General features: G+C 39.8%; 1 protein-coding gene and 1 long non-coding RNA gene across 3 annotated transcripts; one reads left to right on the forward strand and one right to left on the reverse strand.

Annotated features, from left to right (window-relative positions):
- Positions 1 to 35: 35 nt before the first annotated feature.
- Positions 36 to 16281, reverse strand: LOC132345237 (uncharacterized). 2 transcript variants are annotated; one of them, XR_009494443.1, is made up of 3 exons: positions 16144 to 16281; positions 8094 to 8325; positions 36 to 784 (listed from the first exon to the last, which is right to left on the reverse strand). It is a non-coding gene; the product is annotated as an uncharacterized lncRNA (long non-coding RNA). The 2 variants fall into 2 exon arrangements; XR_009494442.1 differs by lacking the exon at positions 36 to 784 and having other exon boundaries at positions 5893 to 8325.
- A 405-nt stretch (positions 16282 to 16686) lies between these two features.
- Positions 16687 to 18504, forward strand: MYF6 (myogenic factor 6). Its single transcript, NM_181811.2, has 3 exons — positions 16687 to 17284; positions 17575 to 17665; positions 17881 to 18504. Exons 1-3 carry the CDS (start codon positions 16766 to 16768, stop codon positions 17997 to 17999), a joined length of 729 nt encoding a protein of 242 aa, NP_861527.1. The 5' UTR covers positions 16687 to 16765; the 3' UTR covers positions 18000 to 18504.
- Positions 18505 to 21594: the final 3090 nt, after the last annotated feature.

The raw sequence follows: 21594 nt of genomic DNA on the forward strand, positions 1-21594 counted from the left end.
GATAAATGAAAGTAGGGGAGCAGGGACACTGAGCAGACAGTAATTTGTCATTTATTCAGGATCACCAGTTACCCAGAATGAAACTAAGATCTTAACAGTATGCAGACAAAAATCCTTTGAACAACTGAAAGTACAAAAAGGAATTCTGTACAATCGGACGACATACTAAAAACTAGTTCAATAGTACTTTTTGTCTTATAGACACTTCAGCAAACATGATTTCCCCGTACACAGCAGTTTGTAAACAGAGTTAATGGCCAATATCCTTATATTGTGTGCATACCAACACACATCTCACTTCCTAAAAGCATGTAAGCCTTCAAAACATAAAACTTGGGGATCACTTATAGAAATTCAACATATTTCAACAGCCACTGAAATATTACAGCCAAAGTACTCAAAACATTTTTTTAATTACATTATATTTACTCCATAAGGAGAAAGGTAGGGGTTTAACATGTTTTTTTCCCCCCCCTCAAAGACTCCATCAAAACTAATTAGACTATAAAAGCAGGGAGGCACAGTTTCAAAAGAAACTTGGAACCAAATATCCCACGAGGTGAGACAGGTGCTGAGATGTAGAGGCGGGTCTGGCCTCGGCTGCCAATCTGTACACACACGGAGGCAGCCACCAGGGCCAGAGAGGACAGTAAGCAACAGCAGGTGGTGAGTCCGGCAGGCAGGACACACGCGGGTGGGCCAGGAGGAGGCATCGCATCACAGCGGGCAGGTGGGGCAAGGCTGAAGAGAAGCCAGGAGCTGGCACCGCTCAGATCCAGGAAAGCTGGAGGAAGGGAAGCGGGTCACGAGGAGTCAGGGTCCTACTGGCCAGCCAGGCTTAGAAGCATCGCCCTTCCTCGGGGGCAGACACAAAGTAGACAGACTCAGGCTGGCTTCAATAACCCCTCACTTTCTGAAGACAGATAGACAGAGATACACAAACACATGTATTTCTAGATCACTCCTTAGTGTGGCTTAACAGTACTAAATAAATGGGAATTGCATGAAAAATACATACAGGCTTTAAATAACTAAGGCACTAAAGATTTGAGAGACAAAGATTTTATCAAAATCAGGTACCAAAAATACATCCTGCTTATCTAACCAAAGCAATAAGAAAAATAAAAATAACAAGTCAAAATTGTCATTATTTGATTCAAAAATATTGCATACCTAGGAAATACAAATAAGCAGACTGAAAGGCTTTAATAAAGGTTCTCGAATACAAGTGACCACAAAATAAATATTCCAAAATGATAACCAATTAATGAATGATAAGAAATAATGGGAAAAATTAGTTTACTGATAACACCCAAAATATAAAGTACCAAGAGGCTAACCTCAGAGGGTACTTCTGAAGAAAACTATAGAACAGAGAAACCTAAGACATGATCAGATTTTTCAGTAAGGGAAGCCTATTATAAAAAACAAGGTTATTTTCAAATTACTTCATAAGTTTAATATGGTAACTTAAAAATCTTTAATAGTGTTAGATTATTTTATATTTATGAAAACATCTTAAGTTCACATTATGAAAACATCTGGAAAAATAAATGAGAAACTTTTATGTGATTACGAGTGATGAGAAAACTTTCCTTTCATATGTTAAAATATTTTATTATAAAAATAAAGTTGAAGTGTGTAACTAATATAAGAAGCAATACCTAATAAAACAGACAAGTTTTCAAATACAGGCCACATAAGATTTTAATATATCAGAAAGTATCGCCCACCAAGGAAGAAAAGATATGTTGCTATTCAGAAATGATGCAGGGAAATTGGCTGCCAGGGGGGGAAAAAATGCAATCATGTCAAATTTAACCCCCTCGTGATAAACCAAGATGGATGTTGGAGTGAATAAATCTTAGTATGTTCCATGCCTTATTTCCTTTGGTCTTAATTTTCTTTAAAAAATCATAAACAATTTCACCTTTTCAGGATAAACACCAACTTTTAATGCCAAGTGGGTCATATTAACCAAATGCGAAACATTTACATTTTCTCCAAAATTTATAAGAATTCTAACAAGTATGTCCCTGAAACAAAATAAAAGGTATCCAAGAGGAAATAGCTCAATTCAGTTCAGTCGCTCAGTCGTGTCCAACTCTTTGCGACCCCATAAATCGCAGCACACCAGGCCTCCCTGTCCATCACCAATTTCTGGAGTTTACTCAAACTCATGTCCATGGAGTCAGTGATGCCAGAAATAAGAGGTATCCAAATTGAAAGGGAAGATGTAAAATTGTCATTATATGCAGGTAACACAATACTTTAAATAGGAAACTCTGTAAGACTTCACGCAAAAACTACTAGAAGTGATAAATACAGCAAAGTAGCAGGATATAAGATTAACACAGAGAAATCTGTTGCATTTCTTTACACTAATAATGAAATATCAGAAAGTAAAATAAAAATCACTTTTAAAACAAAATATTTGAGGGCAGATTTTTTTTCTTTATACCATATTCTAGCTAATAAATAAATAACAGACCATCACAACCTCTCATTCCGTAATGTATCTAGGCAAATATCATGAATGGCTGCTAATAGTAAAAAAAAAAAAAAGTGAGAGAGACACGTTTGTAGAATAAAAAAAAAAAGTACAATGTGATCTTGCCAGCCCTCTCTCCTCCCATCGAGTCTGAATCCAATCAAGCATCTACATCCAGCTACCAATTGATGAAATTATAGACATTAGAAAAACATGTTAAATTATGCCCAAAAATGCAATCAACAAAATTCAGAGTTTGGAAAACCATACAGGACCAATGAATCAATTCTTTAAAAAATCTGGAAAAGATATAAAGCTGTAGCGGAGGAACCACAGAGACTTAAAAGATTTATCAACTAACCACATCCTGGAGGCTTTCTTATGGTACCAGTTCAAACAAACTAAATGTGGCTCCACACAAACAATCACACATTTAAGTTTCTACTGCAACATTATTCATAATAGCAAAAAAAAAAAAAAAAAACAGATAAATAAATGTGGTACATACATACAATGGAATATTATTCAGCCACAAAAAGGAATGGAGTACTTATTCAAACATCAACCTTGAAAACTTTACACTAAGTGAAGGTGTTACTTACCGGTTTGTTTTACCCAACTCGCAGCAAGCCAAAACGGTGAGATGCTGAGGTTTGCACCAAAGCAAGGAGATGGGCAAATAGGTGTCAAATCATCTCGGAGAAGCCAAGACAATCTTTGTACAGCACTGGCATAACTAAGCTTCAGGCCTCTGCACATTTTAAAGGTCACAAGTGCGCATGCCTACGCATGCCCAGACCAGCGGTCAGGGGTCCTTTCTAGCCCTAAGGCGCGCAGCTCGAACTAGACACAGCTGACTCTTGGCTCAGCCTTAACTACGTGCAGCTGACTCCAAGTTCCTGGAAAACAACTCAGGCAGGCATCTTATTGTTCAGGCTGCATGCTGCCTGGAGGACGTGAAAATCTTAAAACCTTGTTCAGAGAAGGTAAGTGAAGTGCCATTTCACCCATGGTTTCTAAAGAAGCCAGACATATTGCAATGATTCCACTTAAACTAAATATCCAAAATAGGCATATCCATAGAAAGTTCATTAGTGGTTGCCAGGAACGGAGTGGGAAGTGGGATGTGAGTGCTCATGGGAACAAGGGTTCTTCTTGGGATGATGGAAATAGTGGTGATGATTGTACAACTTTGTGAAAATACTATAAACCGCTGACCGACACATTTTAAAACGGTGAACTTTAGGGCTTCCCTGATGGCTCAGTGGTAGAGAACCTGCCTGCCAATGGAGGAGACGCGGGGTTGATCCCTGGACTGGGAAGATTCCACACGCCTCACAGCAACTATGCCTGTGCCCTGCAGCTGCTGAGCCCCGTGCTAGAGCCGACAAGCCACGACTATTGAAGCCCAAATGCTCTAGAGCCTGTGCTCTGCAACAAGAGAAGCCACTGCAGTGAGAAGTCTGGGAACCAGAACAGAGTAACCGCCCAGTTACAGCAACTAGAGAAAGCCCACGAGCAAAAATGAAGACCCAGCTCAACCATAAATAAATATGTTTTCATGAAGCTATTTAATAAGACAATTGGGGAGTTAATGGCATTGGCTAGAAGTACGACCATTTCACTCTCAGAGTTTAGGCCTGAATTACATGTAATTTACAAAAAAATATTTAATAAGTGAGTTCATCAAAAGATCTTAATTAAGTCACATGAAAGGAGAGGTCTGCTCTACTATGTGTTCCACTATTACATGTTCTGTTCTAAGAAGTTTATTGAGGCCTGATTATTTCAACAGCACCTTAGACAGACTACTGTGATCATTTCAAAGTTGTCATAAATGTATTGAAAAGAAAGTGAAAGACAAAGTGTTAGTCAGTCGCGTCCAACTCCAGGCTCCTCTGTCCATGGAATTCTGCAGGCAAGAATATGGGAGTGGATTGCCATTCCTTTATCCAGAGGATCTTCCTGACCCAGGGATCAAACTCAGATCTCCTGAATTGCAGGCAGATTCTTTACTGTCTTGAGCCACCTTACATGGGTTACATGATATGAAACATTTAAGATACCACTTTTTAAAAATAAGTATTAATATTAGACTAAAAAATGTTGTACAAAATTAAGTTATTTCAAGGTAAATTAGAATATTTTTATTATTATAAAGCTAAGACTTTATTAAGAAGGAAGTTGAAGGGTACAAAGAGGGGGTTAAGGATTACTGGTTCCAGTGCTGGGTTCTGTACTATTCTACCTCAGGAACCCAGTCAACTCTGAACAAGTAAAGTTCAGGAAGTGAAATGGTGGCAACTGGAGAGTGTCCAGAAGAATGGCCAACACTAACATACCATATGTCCCAAGGCCTTCACTCTCAGGGTCAGCTGGCAGACTCTCATGACATGGAAGCCAGGAACAACGAGGATGACCAGGTACTCAGGAGCTGGGTTACTAGGAACAAGCAACCCACCAACATAGCACGAGTGCCTGAACACAAATTGATGTACTCTAATTGTGTTGTGACAGCCAGACTAAGCAATTAATTACTTAGATTTAGTATCCAAGGCTTAGCAATTTCAGCTCCAAAAATAAAGCTTGCTATATAATTTTTTTTTTTTTTAAGCAGAGTGCCTATTATCCCATAAAGTTTCCAGGAAGTTCTACTAAAATAAGATGAGCATTGTATCTTTCACTGATCTGGATGCACAGTGTTTTGGGCAAAGCACCAAATCACAAACAGAAATAGAAATAAAAGAATAAGTATCTGATAAGGAAAGATGCTACTTCATCTCAGGGAAGACGATGAGGGTTTTGACAGTTCTCACTCAGCAGATCTTACACAGTCCCTGCTTTCCACCAAGTAGTCTTCTAAGCACTGATGATTACATAGTTCCTGCTCTCCAGGGTGGACTACATGAGCAAATAAGCACTAGAGGGCAATGTGATAAGAGCTTGGTTATGAATAACCACAGGAGCAAATGCTGTAATCAATATGAGACATAGGAAAAGAGGCAGTTGAGAAAAATAGAAATCGCCTGATGATCCACACTCCATAAATAATCCCTTGTGAGTATTTTCTTACAGTCATAAACTTTGAAATAGGAACATACTAGACAAAATCAAGTGCTCCCAAGCTTACTGTGATTCTGTGCTTTTTCACCAGATTCTATTACCAAGGAAGCATACTATTAAAAAGACGTGATTTAGGCTAAGGCCTTTGATTTTCAAAACGTTGTGAGTTGTTTTATAAAAAGAATAGATTCTGATAGAAGCCAAGTGGTCAATTCTGAACTCAGAATGATTTTATAACCCTACATTTCCCCTTCTAGCTTTTCCTTTCCCTCTCTCCTCTCTCCTTCCTCTCCCCCTCTCCTCTCCTCTGGCTCCATTATTTGTCTTTATTCTAGATAGACTATTAAAAACCCCAGAGCCCCAGAAAAGTCTTGCTGCCCACTTCTGAAAGTAGAGCTAAATTACTGCACCCTCAGGAAATCTCACACTAATCTTATAAGATCGTGCTTCATTTTTTCCTGTGGTTGAAGTTATTGCTAAGATAATGCATTTATAAAACATTTTAAGTAACACACCACTGCCAAAAATAGTATTATAGTATTATCATATGTCCTAAAGCTGATTTTAATCATCACTTTAATCTTCAAAAGATAACTTATTCCATAGAGAAGACTGGGATTTTCTTCAAAGTCAGAAAAAAAAAAATAAGCTTTTTAGTGAATTGAAATGAATAAGATTAAAGAAAAAATTCTGCTATGGGAGCTTTAGAAAGCTATATAAAATACCAAACACTCCAAGAAGTAAAAATAAAGTTTGAAACATAAGAAGTCTAGCTGTTGTAGAATCATGTAGGGAACATTAACAAATGAATAGCTTGAAATTACTTAGTTAAAGCGGCATATGTTCTTAGTTTTATTATATCGTAAGATGAAACAAATTCTGAAGGATTAAACCATGTTCACTGAGTTGAATACAAAGGTAAAATAAAACAGTCAAATATCACATTACACTTATCTTTAAGCATAGCAGCCACACACACACAAATTTGCTACCTTCTGGAAAACATCAAATACAAACATTTCCAGGAACAGCACAACAGATTGGTAAAGTGTAAAGTAGCCCGCGGTTCCTGCATTCTTTCTTGGTGACGTGCTGTTTCTCACTAACCCAAAACAAAACTGGACACACAGAAAAAGAACCTGCGCCACGGAAAAGTCATACAGTCAGTCCCACTTAATTTTATTGCAAAACAAATACTGTACTCTTCTACAGCCATTCCTTCTGTTATTCATTTTTATGCTCTTTAATCCTCAAAGTTCTGGGGGTTTCCCAATCACGAATAGAAATGAGCAAGGTCGTTCATATTTCACAAGGGGCTACAAAAGTCATTCTCTGTCCCCTGGGTTCTGTGAGTGCTTCCAGTCATGGCAGGGAAGTGACCTCCCTCACACAATGTGTGCACACACACCTCCCAACTGGGGAAAAAAAAATCTGTGAACTAGAGATCTACTGGACCCAGTCAGGTTGAGTGTGTGGAACAGTGCAAGTTAGGGAAGAAAGCACTGGCATGGATCTACCTGATATCAAGCCCATTCAGTCTTGCTGGAGAGAACTAATTGATTCTGTTCTTTTGACTTTTTAAGGGCTCCGCTGAAGTCTCCCTTGGGGAGAGTGGAAATGAAACAAATGGTAAACTACACTAATGACTCTGTGACACACTTGCAGGCCTCTGGTGGTGTACCGTCTCCTGAACACAGAAAGGATAGTCAACAAAGAGCCGTACCAGAAAAGTCTGTAAAACCGTAAATTGCCACAACAGCTGAGAGAATCATCCTATTGAAAGGAAATTAATGAGCGAGTGTCAAAATGGGCAGTTGGTGTCAATTCCTAGAGGATTTGAAAGTGAGAAGTGGACTTGAGGAAACCATGTTAATAGAGACCTGGTTTGTATGAAAAGAAAATCATACTTCACCAAATATCCATCATAAGAGTCATGCTTGTCACAATTCACATTAGTCTGTGTTTTGAGAAAAAGAATGCTTTCTTAAGGGCTATGTAGGCACCTTACCTTGTTGAGCTCCAAAAGCATATGATCGTCTGTTTTCTTGAAAACAAATTTAGAAAGAAATTCTACACTCAGCTGATGTGGTAATTCTTGGAACAAAACATACCCACCATTTTTTTTTTTAAAAGAACCTTTCAAGCCCAAACTATTTTTTTTTTTTAACAACTTTCAAAAAGAAGCAAAAAACAAGAGATGGTACATGGCAAATAGAAATTAGAGATTATGAAACTTTTATAAAGAGAGATTTATGTTAAAGAATTCAAAGAAATTAGTCAAGATACTAGAAAATATCAAGCAACAGCAATTCTATTAATATTTGAAAACATGTAAAGAACTATTCTGAAAGGAGCTATAATATATACTTGCTGTTACTTAAGAATATTCAATCCTACTATAGAGTATAAGAGAGTAGATGAAACTATATATAAAAGCAAATGATTGGGAAAACAGGTTACAGACAAAGTGAGTTCACCCTATGCTTGTCAACACAGAAAGGGCTGGAGGGCCAATTAAGCATCAAACAACCAAATATACCTGAGAAACCCCATTTCAAGAAGTCTTAAAATGACTACTTATTGGTGAAGTCCAGTTTGGTCCACATAATCTGCTAGCCACCCCGTAGATATAGTAGATACAGCTCCCTATAGGTGAGCTGTAGTTTTGACTAGGTATACAGAGCATCCGTGTATTTATTCAGACACCTTCTGTCTGGTGAGATTCCTTGCTCATCCTCAGTTCTGGTCCTTGTACTGGTCTCCTGGGCAGACTGAAGGGGAAGGAAGAAATACAGGACATAAATGCATTGTGTAGGCTTCCCAGGTCCCTAGTGGTAAAGAACCCACCTGCCAATGCAGACGGAAGAGATGTGGGTTCAATCTCCGGGTGGAGCAGATCCCCTGGAGGAGGGCATGGCAACCCACTCCAGTATTATTGCCTGGGAAATCCCATGGACAGAGGAGTCTGGTGGGGTTGCAAGGAATCAGACATGACTGAAGCGACTTCGCATACACGCACATATGCATTGTGTAACTCAAGACTTGGATAGTAAGGTCTCTCCACTCCACCTTTACCCTGTCGTAAGTGTGCTAAACTACACTGTCTTTCTCTTTCCTTCTTACTGTGTATTTTAAAGTAACAATAGACCATGGGTTTCAAGCATTTGAATTTGAGAAGCAATTTCATGACCTCTGGGACAGGATGGCACTGTACATGGAAAATACCATTGCATCATTATTTCCCAATGGGTCAACACAGGTCCAAATCTCAGCCAACAGCTATCAACAGTACCTCTTTTGGTCACTAGAAAAACGGAAGTTATCCTACGCGTGGCCAGATAAACACTGAAAGGTCCCCTAAGTTAACTTGCCCTTAAGACTTTTCCATTGCAGACTACTCTTCTATTGGGCACTGTAAGGAGACTCAGAATAAGGACTTCTTTTTGATTATATAAATCAATTTATGAACTGTAAGAGATGCTCTAAGAGCCAGAATTTAGTTAATAAGCATGTGATTTGGGGAGAGTCGATTAATTTCTCATTGTTTTATTCCCTTTTTAAAATGGAGATAAATCATATTGGCAAAACATTGTGAAATGAAGTGAAAGTCACTCGGTTGTCTCTGACTCTTTGCGACCTCATGGACTATACATACAGTCCATGGAATTCTCCAGGCCAGAATACTGGAGTGGGTAGCCTTTCCCTTCTCCAGGGAATTTTCCCAATCCAGGGATCGAACTCAGGTCTCCCGCATTGCGGGCGGATTCTTTACCAGCTGAGCCACACAAGTGAAGCCCAAGAATACTGGAGTGGGTAGCCTATCCCTTCTCCAGGGCATATTTCCAACCCAGGAATCAAACTGGGGTCTCCTGAATTGCAGGTGGATTCTTTACCAACCTAGCTATCTGGGAAGCCCAAAACATTGTGATATATAATGAAATCATTTATCTAAAGTGCTTCAACACAGGAATTGCCACTTTTTTTTTTTTTCAAAATTGACTAATGGCTACAACTTTACAAAATAAATTATATATAGCTACTCTTCATGCTATACTCTAAAAGTACAAATCCTGGAATATTACAGTGTCAAACAGCTTCTAATCTCATATAGTTTATACTTAGAAAAAAAAATACTTAATAAAAAGATTGTGCTTACATTGTGAAATTATATAGCATGGCTTTTCCAATCACAACACCTAGCCCAGATCTTGAAATTAGAGAAGACAAAACTTAACATGATTAATTTTTATGTGACTAGCAACACACTGAAATAATTCCTGTACTTAAAAAGCACCAGGATATATACAATTTAAACATTTTACCACTTTTGGCACGCCTCTGCCACTTACCATCCTAAAAGCTAACATGTATTTATCTCAAGGTGAAATGTCTGAAGTTCTGAAAAAGTGTGAAATGTGTGTGTACGTCTGATTAAACAACTGTTTTTTTCCAAACCGGTAGAGAAACTTTATGGGATAAATGTGTTTGTACAGTGGTGACTATTTGTCACAGTAGGCTCTGACATAGGCTTTAAAGCACCAACTATTTTGGACAATATGTCATAACCAGCCAGTTGGAGGGCAGTAACAAAATACTTGGCTAACCATTCTATACTAGAGACATCTGTTTAGCTTAGCAAGCTGGTAACACCAGACCCTACTATAATTTGGATCATCTGAAGATCACAATCATTTAGTTTTTAAAAGATGTAAACAACATTGAAAGGCCATTCCATATATCTTAGACATTTTAAACAGTTACTATGGAGCATCATGAATAAAGTTTATGATTACATAAACTATTACATTTAAGTGAAAAAGACCATAAATACATGATATTATATTTATATTCTTAAAATTATTTAATATAAAATTTACATTATATAATATTACATAATATAAAATTTTTGGTCATATGTAGGACAAAAAAAACAAAGTATGATTTATTGAGGCAAGAGGTTGATGGGTGATTTTTCTTTTCTTCTATCAATTGAAATAATACCAGTTTGTATTGTTTCCTGTGTGCTGGATACTGTATATTAGGTGCTTATTAACATTGTTTTAATCATTAAAACCACCTTATAAGGTAATATTATTTCTATCTTATGGACTAGCTGAGACTTAAGTTAAAATTACTTGCCCAAGGTCAAATATTAGCAAGTGGCAGAGCTGAGTCTAGAACTTATGTCTAACATCAAATCCCATACTTGTAATCACTATAATTCTCTTTAAAGAAAAAAGCCTATACATCCTGTACTCTGTCCATTGCTCATATCTATGAATAGATTCTATCCATCTATCCTGGATAGATGCTTACAGCTTGTTCTGATTTGCCTGGGGATTTCCCAAGCTTAGTCCCGAAAGCAGGACCTTCAGTGTACTTGTCCTAAGCAAACCTTCCCCAGTTGGCAACCCACAGGGTAGGAACACTTAACCTAGAAACATTGTAATGTTTCACAAATGTTGCTCTAAAATCCCTCAATCTGAGTGAAGACAGGGAGTGCGCAGAATTTTAAAGGGAATTTCATTTTCTAAGCACCAAGGAATGAGTGTTTCTGGGGTAGAGGAGAAACACTCCTATTTATTGTCTCTTTCCCTAGATGTTGTGCCTAGAAAATAAATGAGCTGCAGCTTCCTTCAGTAGCCCTCTGTATCTAGCGCATGAACTGAACACAGGTTATATGGGGGTTGAGAGCAAAGAGTAAAAAAATAAATTTCTTGAAACATCTGAAGAGCAGCCTCTCTGGTTCGTCTCTGTTTGTCTTAGACACACTTCTTCAGAGCTGCTTGAAAAAGGCCGCTGCCCAGCCCAGCTTTCTCTGCCCAGCTTCTCACCGCCACTATCTGGAGATTGCAGGGGATTTGCCTCTGGGACAAATGGAGAAAGTGGCGTCAACACAGACACACTGTCATGTGTGGAGCAGTCAGCTCTGAGAAGTTGTCTGTAACACAGGGAGCCCAGCCTGGTGCTCTGTGATGACTTAGATGAGTGAGATAGGGACGGGGAGAGAGGCTGACCAGAGAGGGAATGTCCATACAGCTAATTCACATTGTTGTACAGCAGAAACCAACACACTGTAAAGCAATTTTCCTCCAATTCAAAAAAAAAAAAAGTTTATAACTACAAATAAAATCCTTATTGAATTAAAAAAAAAAAAAGCTTCCCTTCTCCTCTGCGTGGTTGGGTCCCTCCCCTTGTCCTCAGCAGTAACTCGAACATTCTGTCAGTCTAAACGCAAGCTATATTTACCATGGTGTTTGGGAATCTCTGGGCACAAACTGTCTGAAGATTAGGTAAATTACAGGTGCCCGGGCTCATGTTACTCATTTAGCAGCCACAAATTGAGAGCATTAATCTGCCTCTTCTGAATTTTCCCTTTCAGTCAGCGGCCCTTCCTTCACCTTCTATTCTTTAGGGCCACTCCCTGGCCTTGCTAGCTGACCCTTCTTCTCCCCACAGGCTGGACTTCATGCCGTTCATTTTCTTCCTCTCCTGCTCCTCCTCCTCCAGCCCCTCTTTCTTTTATTCCCTTTCCTCCTCTTTCTTTCCGCTGCTGAAAAAGTATAACTATTTTCTATCTGGCCCTCAGTTCTGCTTTTTCAGCTATGACAGAATCTGCTTTTTTGAACCCGGTTTCACTGACTCAACGGACATGAGTTTGAGCAAAGTAGGGGAGACAGTGACAGACAGGGGAGCCTGGTGTGTCATAGGCCAGGGGGTCGCCACGAGTCTAACAGGGTTTAGTCACTGAGCAACAAATGCAACAATCTAGCCAAATTCCCTAGGTATAGCCCACGAAAACCTCTTCATCAGTTCCTGACTGATGCTGTGTCTACTTCTTCCCTGAACTTCCTCCTATGGTCACCACTACCCTAATCGTCAGGTCTGTTAAAAATCTTCAAATCTGCTCCCTAGAAATCCCAACCCAACATCTTAGGAACTTCCCAGACCATTCCATCCATTCGTGACAGATTGTTCATTGTTACACACTCATAAGAAACCACATTCTCTTCCTCCAATTTCCTAGTCACTTGTGTAATTTTTTTTTAAATTAGAGTAAACAGAAATTTGCTGAGGGCATAAACACACGAAACAATTACTGGAGTCCCTAGTGCTAATATTCCCTGGTGGCTCAGACGGTAAAGTATCTGCCAGCAATACAGGAGACCTGGGTTGGATCCCTGGGTCAAGAAGATTCCCTGGTGAAGGAAACAGCAACCCACTCCAGTATTCTTGCCTGGAGAACCCCATGGACGGAGGAGCCTGGCTGGCTACAGTCCATGGGGTCACCAAGAGTTGGAGACAACTGAGCAACTAATACTAGTGTTAATATTTTCACTTCTGTAACACAATTAACACAAATAAATCCCTAAATTTATCCTAAACATCTGTCTTAACAGATCTGCATACTTCAATTAATTCCCTTTGGCTATTTCAATCAGAAGCCGTATGAATTGGGAAGCAAGGAAATTAACATTTTTGAGTGCCCACTCCATAATATGGATTCAACATATATTTTTCCATTTTATGCTAACAACAAATCTATGATGTATGTATTATATATGCCATTTGATGTCTTTTAAAATAAGCCTGGAATGTATAATTATGAATAGCTAGAACTTAGTTTCTGACTTATCCAAGACTGCTTTGCCACCAGATACAACACCTTCCCAAAAGCTCACAGTGGAAACCCACTGTTGGCTGGACTAACTATAATCCTTTTCCTCCTACACTTTTTCACAGAGAGGAAAAGCTGGACATATTCAAGATTTTGTGGAGATGATGGGAAGAAAATACATTTACAAATAACTAAGCATGAAGTAAGAATAATTTGAAAACTATTTGAAAACTCTCAATTCTATCACTAACTTACTTTCACATTTCGTTATGAACTCTAGGCCCCTGAAGTGACTTATTGATATTTAATTTTATTATTCTCTTATTAGTTACTTTTTTCATAATTAAAAAATGCACTTGAACTATCTAAAGCTTGGAGGATAAACCCGTTTTGACCACTTGTTGAGATCTGTGTCTCCCATGTTGTACTGAGAAATAATGTAATTGCAATTACAGGCATCTCACATTCTGTAAACAGTTTGAGTTCCAAGAGTTCACTAGTTAGTTGTTTGGAATCACTGTGTATTTTCCCATTACCTAATCTAATAAAAAATGGTTATTTCCCAAGTTGGCATTTCCTTTTTTCTCTCTTCCCATCCCTACCTCAGCCCTCAAAACAACAAAAAAGGGAAAAATCTGTTTGAACAAGGTGAATAAGAAGACTAATATTATTGGCCTGAATTCTAGAGAATGTTGTTAAAGGGGTTTTGTAATTTAATAAGAAATGACAATTCAGTAGTGATAGCTGAATTCACACAAAGAAATGCCACCCCTGTCTGGGAAGTTTGCTCTTGATTGGCACCCCAAAGCTTTTTCCTCTTCTTTCTAGAATCTTCTCTATGTTTTGAACTCATTGTTTCTCCAGTGGTGATATTTAAATAAGGGAAAAATAAAGGAGAAAGTGCACTTCCATATTCTTTAGCAGGTTCATGATGCATAAACTGTCTCAGATCTGCCCGAAACGTCTTAAAATCAGAGGTGAGTCTGAGAATCGTTATCACCTTACACGTTACTTCTATCATCCAAGCAACAACATTCTGAGAAGCAATATTTTTCTAACTTCATTTTTTCTGTAAACCTAATTGCAGTAATTAAAATACTTTTCTTTTTGGGTATGCAACATTTTTGAAGTGACTTTGCATTTTTAAAAACTTTATCATGACCTTTGAGAATATGGTATCTTTGTCATTATGTACTTTATGGGTGAAAAACTGAGAATTTGAGATATTAGGGTTGACTAAGTTCTCAGAGGCCCAAAGTAATTGTGATGTAGGCCTTTGATACCCCAATTCAAGTGCTATTTCTCCCATTTTTTTAATTGCTTAGTCAATCTCACTCACCCTTCTAGATTCCATCTCCATAAGAAAAGGGATCATTTTTCACTGCTTTATTCTTGGCACCCAAGACACTATCTGGCACTCAGTAACTCAAAAATGTTGAATAAATGAATTTCAGATATCATTTTCTTAATAATCTTAGCAATAATGCTATATAATTTTACTGCTTAAAATGACTTTTCAAATTGCCTTCTCGTTAGAAGATGCAGCACAGAGTGAAGTTAAGAGCACAGGGTAATTTTCCATAATATATTCAAGACTATTCCATGAATTCTTGGAGCCTCCAATCTGTAGTCGCTACTGCTGATACTAGCAACCAGGGGACTGGCAGAAATAGGAGAAACTGCACAAAAGTATTAGATTCTTATTATTCCCTATAGTTCCTACTTTTTTAAAAACTGAAAAATGGTTCGCATACTTCATAAGGAATATACAGCTGCACAATAACAAAAATGTAAAAATAGCACAAAATGGCAAAACTTAACATCTCAGGTCTATGGCTTGATCAGAAAATAATGATTTATCTTATGGAGTAAGCGACTTAACTCAAAAATGTAACTAGTTTCTACATTGTCTGACCATTGAGTCCAAGGACATTGTTTTCAGCCTATTCATTTTAAAAAATGAAATCATATTGAGCGTAGCCTATAATTATCACTGCTTGGGGTAGAAGAAGAAGATATTATGTTTCCATCTGGTTTTTCAGGCACTGACTCTAATGGCCAAAACCAGAGGTGACTGTCATCCCAAAGGCAATTTATAGTTGGAAAGAGTCTTCCAGAGCTCTGGGAAAGAAAGGGAAGGGAAAAGGAAAGGGTATAACAAAATAAAACAATTTCAATAGGAGGAAAAATTATCTGCTACAGCTGTGCTTCACTTCCTTCATAAGAAATGGTCTTAGCCTTGACATAGCCTTATGCTTTCCATGATAACTAATGTTTATCAAGCAGCTAATGTAAGGTTATATGCTTCACACGCATGGGATCAGTTAATCGAATTGTCCCCAAAATTCCATAAGGCAACCATTGTTATCTTAAGAGAAATCAAAACCTAGTATTGCCTAGGCACACAGAAACAGAAATTAACTTAGCTAGGACTTGAAGGGACTTCTTAGGAACTTAGGGGCCTTGCACTTCATCCTTCTCTTATACCTCCCCAACCACCATACCTATGTGCACTGAACCACAGGCAAGCTGCAGGTAAACACACTCTTCCTTGGTTTGCGTCTTCGCTGCTACCTTTCTCAGCTGAATCCTAAGAAACAACTTATCTGGCATCAAAGGGTGCCAAGAAAGAGAATAAAAAAGCCGTGAGCACACAGTGTAGAATAGGAGCCTTAACAGAGGAACCTTAGAGTGCCACACTGAATCCTGGAATATCAAATAGCTATGAGTCTTATTTCCACTAAAACTATTATTCAAGAGACATTATTACATTCATTGCATCCCCATCCTCAGTCCCACCCCTCACCTTATAGGTACTACTGGTCCACCATGGAGGGGTATGGAATTCGGATCTTACGTTGCCACCCTCCAGAAAAAGATAGCCAAGGAAGGAATCTGAGCACCCTCTAGCCACCCCTTCCAGCTCCCAAACTGTCATACAACCTTAGTAAAAGAGAGGAAAGAGATTTACCTGCTGCTATGGAGGCTGAAGCCTGAAAGTCATGTATAACCTTGGAAGGACTGTAATGGTTTTATCACAGGAATAGCATCTTTTTGAGAGGCAGGAGAGAGAAAAGACCTGAACCACTCTGCAAATATTAAACAAGCTATTTTGGAGCAATGGCTATTGCCTTTGAAATCTTTCATCATGGGTCTATACTTAGAATTCAGATGAGCCTGGGGGAGGGGAACAGTGCAGTGTTAATCCCCAGTTGTTTTGAACTTGTCCTGTAAGCAGGTTAGCCTCTAAAGTGTCCCAAATTGAAGTGTTCGATGCTTTGTTTAAATTTAGGAGTCCATATATTTTGTTTTAACCTGTCCTGCATATAGGTTGTCACATCATTCTAAAGGTGACACTTCTCAGTTTTCTTTCAAACTAGATGTTCTAGAGAGCACTGGGTGTAATCACATTGAGAGACTGATGCTCCATGACAGCTAAAAGTTGGATTGAGTTTCAGGAGCTACTATATATAAAGCTGGGGCGACTTATGTCACCGCACTAATTAAATGCCATCTGGGTAACCACCCAGAACCTTCTGGGTTTTTGAGCCCATCACCCTGTTCAGACCAAGTCAGAGGCCAAGGAAGAGAACATGATGATGGACCTTTTTGAAACTGGCTCCTATTTTTTCTACTTGGACGGGGAAAATGTTACCCTGCAGCCCTTAGAAGTGGCAGAGGGCTCTCCTCTGTATCCAGGGAGTGATGGTACCCTGTCGCCCTGCCAGGACCAAATGCCCCCAGAAGCCGGGAGCGACAGCAGCGGAGAGGAACATGTCCTGGCGCCCCCAGGCCTGCAGCCTCCCCACTGTCCCGGCCAATGTCTGATCTGGGCTTGCAAGACCTGCAAGAGAAAATCTGCCCCCACCGACCGGCGGAAGGCCGCCACCCTGCGCGAGAGGCGGCGGCTCAAGAAAATCAACGAGGCCTTCGAGGCACTGAAGCGACGGACTGTGGCCAACCCCAACCAGAGGCTGCCCAAGGTGGAGATTCTGCGGAGCGCCATTAACTACATCGAGCGGTTGCAGGACCTGCTGCACCGGCTGGATCAGCAGGACAAAATGCAGGAGTTAGGGGTGGACCCCTTCAGCTACAGACCCAAGCAAGAAAATGTGAGCCCAGATGCTGCCGCCGGGCGGGGAATGGATAGGCTGATTAGGTGCCTTCCTCGGGGCCTTAACTTCCAGCTGCTCGGTCTCCGTTCCCGGTCCCCTTCCTCGCCCTCCCCTCCCGCTGCCTCTCTAATGAACCCCCGGTGACCCGTGAACACGGGGTGCCTGCAGGAGGCAGGAAATTCGTACCCGGCCTGAGGAAACAGGGGAGACACCCCCACCAACGGCCCCCTAACCCACCCCCGGAACCCATGTTTCTTGACTAATCTGCTGCCTCGGTTTTCCTCCAGCTTGAGGGTGCGGATTTCCTGCGCACCTGCAGCTCCCAGTGGCCAAGTGTTTCGGATCATTCCAGGGGGCTCGTGATAACTGCCAAGGAAGGTAAAGTAAAAGGGCACAGGGCTACTAGAGAAACTCCCGGGAGGGGGCTGGGAAGCTCTCTGGGGGCAGAAAACAATGCTCGGAGCCGAGCGGGAACCGGGATGTGCCCTGCGAGCTGGCGCTCCCAACTCGGCGACCGCGCCTGGCGCGGGGAGCAGAGCTGCCTTCCTTCCATGGGAAGTATGTTTATGTGTCTGTGTATTTTCTGCTCCCAGGAGGGACAAGCATTGATTCATCGGCCTCGAGTAGCCTTCGATGCCTCTCTTCCATCGTGGACAGCATTTCCTCGGAGGAACACAAACTCCCCTGCGTGGAGGAGGTGGTGGAGAAGTAACTCAGTGGTCCGGACGTTCTCCACGGAGCAGGAAGATCCCACCCTCCCTGCTTCGCCTAATCCTTTAGATCACGTTACCTTAATATTTAGGAAGCCAGACCCAGGAGTTTATGATAGGGAAGGAGACATATTCACAAAGAAACTTTTTGGAAACTGCTGTGCACGCTCGGATGAAAAAGCCTTTCGGCTTTGGGCTTGTATCTTGGGAACCGCGAGTGGCTTAGATCAGCGGTTTTACTTTTTGTTTGGTTGGTTTTGTAATATATTTACTTTTATTACGGTGATCCTTTTGTGCCATGTTCAGAAGAAGTTCATTCCTGTTTAAAGCAAAGTGGGAACGTTGCATCTAAATGTTAGTGGTATTGAATGTATTTTTGTAAATAACATTAGTACTTCCATTTTTTATGTAAACCTAAGAAATATATTTTAAATGTGGAGTGACATTGTATATAAAATGTGCGAGGATCCTGGTATTGTAATATTAAAAGATAAGTTTCTATATGAACAAAAGTTGGTCTAATTTGATTCAACTGAAAAAAAAATATGTTTAGAGGGCATAAATAAAGGTGAACCACATTTTAATTTAGACACCACCCAAACCCATTTATTTGACCTATGGGTCGATTTAAAAGGAGGAAAATGGGTTGTTTTCCTGTGCCTGAATTAAACTTTTCATTTTTTTGTCTCATGTAGATCTCACATTTGTGGTTAGAAGTGAAGACCATTCGGAAGGAATCCGTCCTTTTCCCTTTTATCAACATCCCGTTTCTTCTTTAACTAAAAGAAAGTTCTTTAACTAAAAACACAGAGCCCTTTACCTGGAGATCTGGGTGAGATTTACTTTATCAAAATTAACAACTGAATCCTTCAATCCAAGAAAGTCTCATCCTTACAAGAAATAACCACACACACCAAAAAAAAATCCAGCTAATTTTGCCCCAGTTACTTTCCCTCTTTGACGCTACAGGCAGCGCCCTTCCTGAGGAAGCATTCATATGGTGTACCAAGGACTGCCCTGGCCTCTAAGCAAGGTCTCTGGTCCCTGCCTGGTTTTCTTGAACTAGACTGGTGGCTTGAAGACTGGAATATCCTCTAGGCCTCTTGTGGTTTGGGTTTGTTTTCCAAATAGAAAGATAAAAGAAGGGGGACGATCTGTCTCCTGAGGTGGGGGAGGCGTCTTTGATGGAAGGTTGCCTCCAGAGAGGTAAGGGTTAACTGGCTGAGGGCAAAAGACCACAGCACACATGAAACCTCTTAGCTGGACTAAACAGCGAAGCCGCAGAGAGGCCTGAAGCCCCAGGAGCCCCTCACGGTGAGGGTTTTACAACGTGTGCCAGGTTTGTTTACCCTGTAACCTCAGGAAGAAGCGACCACCAAGAATCGCGGTGGGAAGCAAAGCCTAGGAGGAGGGCAAGGCATTGCTTTGGAATGGCTACTTCTCTCTCTCATTCTGTAGATGGCACTTTCACTCCCTCCCCCTCCTCCCTTAACTGCTTCCTTTCCTCTTTTTCTCCACAGCTATTGTCCAGTTCAAAAACGTGAAAAATCAAATCGAAGCCAGCATCCCCTAGCCCAACCTTGCTACCCAATGCCCCAGCCTGGACCTGACGCCCACCACTCAAGTCCCAGATGCCGCCACAGACCGCGCCCCCTGCAGGCGAGAAGCAGTATCTTGCCCTTTCAGCATTTCAAAAGGCCTCTGCCTGCGTGTAACAGTTACGCAAATTTCTGGGCGCGTGAATAATTCGTTTCTCCTAAAATACTCTTAAAATGTAGAAAGCTACATAGAGGAAACTGATCTGGACATATGATCCCTCTCAAAAGTGTGAAAGCAGCAGGTGGGAGGGTGAGTTCAGCAAACTGCTGAACGTCTGTGGGCTGATAACTAGATTGAATCGTTGCCGCTCCTCTTTGTCCTGTTTCCTCATTATATAATTCCTCGGGTTGTGAAGGTTCACTGTGAAGTCTTTAACCAAAATGGGACACAAAATAAACATTAAATGTTAGCTGTTTTTATGTTTCATTAGTGACTAGATTTACCATCAAGCAGCTTTTCTTCCACTAAAAGTCCCAGTTCCTTCAGATTTAGTTGTCTAACTTTTCAGGCTCTGGCTGGGATAGTATTAATAACAATGAGACCAACAGCCAGATGAATGAGCCATTCCTAACACTTTACCTATTAACTCATATAATCCTACAAAGATCTGTGAGAGAAGTCCTGCTGTTATTTCTTATTATGAGAAAAGGATACTTTGGAGCAGAGAGCCAGGATTTTAAGCCAGTCGACAACAATGGCTTCCAACTTCCTCCCTTAATCGTTTATGTATCATGAAAGAGAAGCCTTGAGAAAGGAGAAGATACATTTATGGTCTGTAGGATAATTGGACTGAATTTGACAACTTTTTCAAAAGCTCTTTCTCGAGAGTAATTAGCTAGTAAACTCCAAATTAGAGAAGTCATTTAATTAAAATGTATGTGGTCAAGCATTGCAAATTATCTAATCTGAATACATGTGAATGAAAATGTCTTGATTGTATGTATACCTCTTAATCATGCTTTTTATGTATCTGTGATTTTTTCTGAGAATCAATAGTGATTTCCTAATATATATATATATAGAATATATACATATATATATATACATGCACACATACACACACCTCTATATTTTAGAAAATCAGATTCATGCCTCAACTGAAATAAGATATCATAACCGAGCAGGTAAACTCATTTAACTTTATAATTGCACATATATTTATAATAAGATTTGTGTTATAAGCTGCTCAGCAGCAGAATGTTTTTTATCAATTCATGGACTTTACTTGCTGATAGATTTTATTTGGTCTTTGCAAACCAAATCCTCTTTATCTTTCTTAGTTGAGTAACCTGAGAAATTGTTTGGAATAAGTTTGCCCATAGAAAGTCTCTTCATTAAATAGAGCAAATATTTCCCAAAGACTTCATGTGACCTCCACTGCTACAACTGACATGGTAGGCTTCCCAGTGAATCCTTGGTGTGTTTGCAATTAAAATGTTTTTATTTGATATTAATGATGGTAATCTCGACTAAGGCCAAAGCCAAAACAAACAGGGCTGTGGAAACAGAAAATCAAGATGTTAATGACTCGGTAAAGATAAGCAATTTGAGATTTAAACTGGAGCCTCATTTCAGAGGTTATTAAGTATAAAATAACAAGTGATTTTCTCTTGTATGTTACCGAAGAAATAATCTGTAGAACATCAAATGTTAGCTTTCTTAAACTAACTTTAATCATCACACCTGGATCATTGAATTTCAAGCCTGAAAATAGTGGAAATACCCTTTGTCTAAAGGACTCTTTTTTTTTTTTTTCAGATTCTTTCATATGATTTGGGGGTGGAGGTATGATGCTAAAAATCAGTGATCCCAACTCCTCTTGAGATTGGTAGAGAAGTCTTGGGTTGCTATAGTGACCTTCACCCTTATTAAGACATTTAAATTCAAAGCTAGAATTTACCCATCTGTGCTTTTCTCTTAGTAATATTTTGTCCCCTTTATTCATCTCAAAACTTTGCTCCTACAACACCTTATCTGGAAAAAATATTTTAAAAAATT

The sequence above is a fragment of the Bos taurus genome, chromosome 5 (assembly GCF_002263795.3).
Source record: "Bos taurus isolate L1 Dominette 01449 registration number 42190680 breed Hereford chromosome 5, ARS-UCD2.0, whole genome shotgun sequence".
Taxonomy (NCBI): domain Eukaryota; kingdom Metazoa; phylum Chordata; class Mammalia; order Artiodactyla; family Bovidae; genus Bos; species Bos taurus.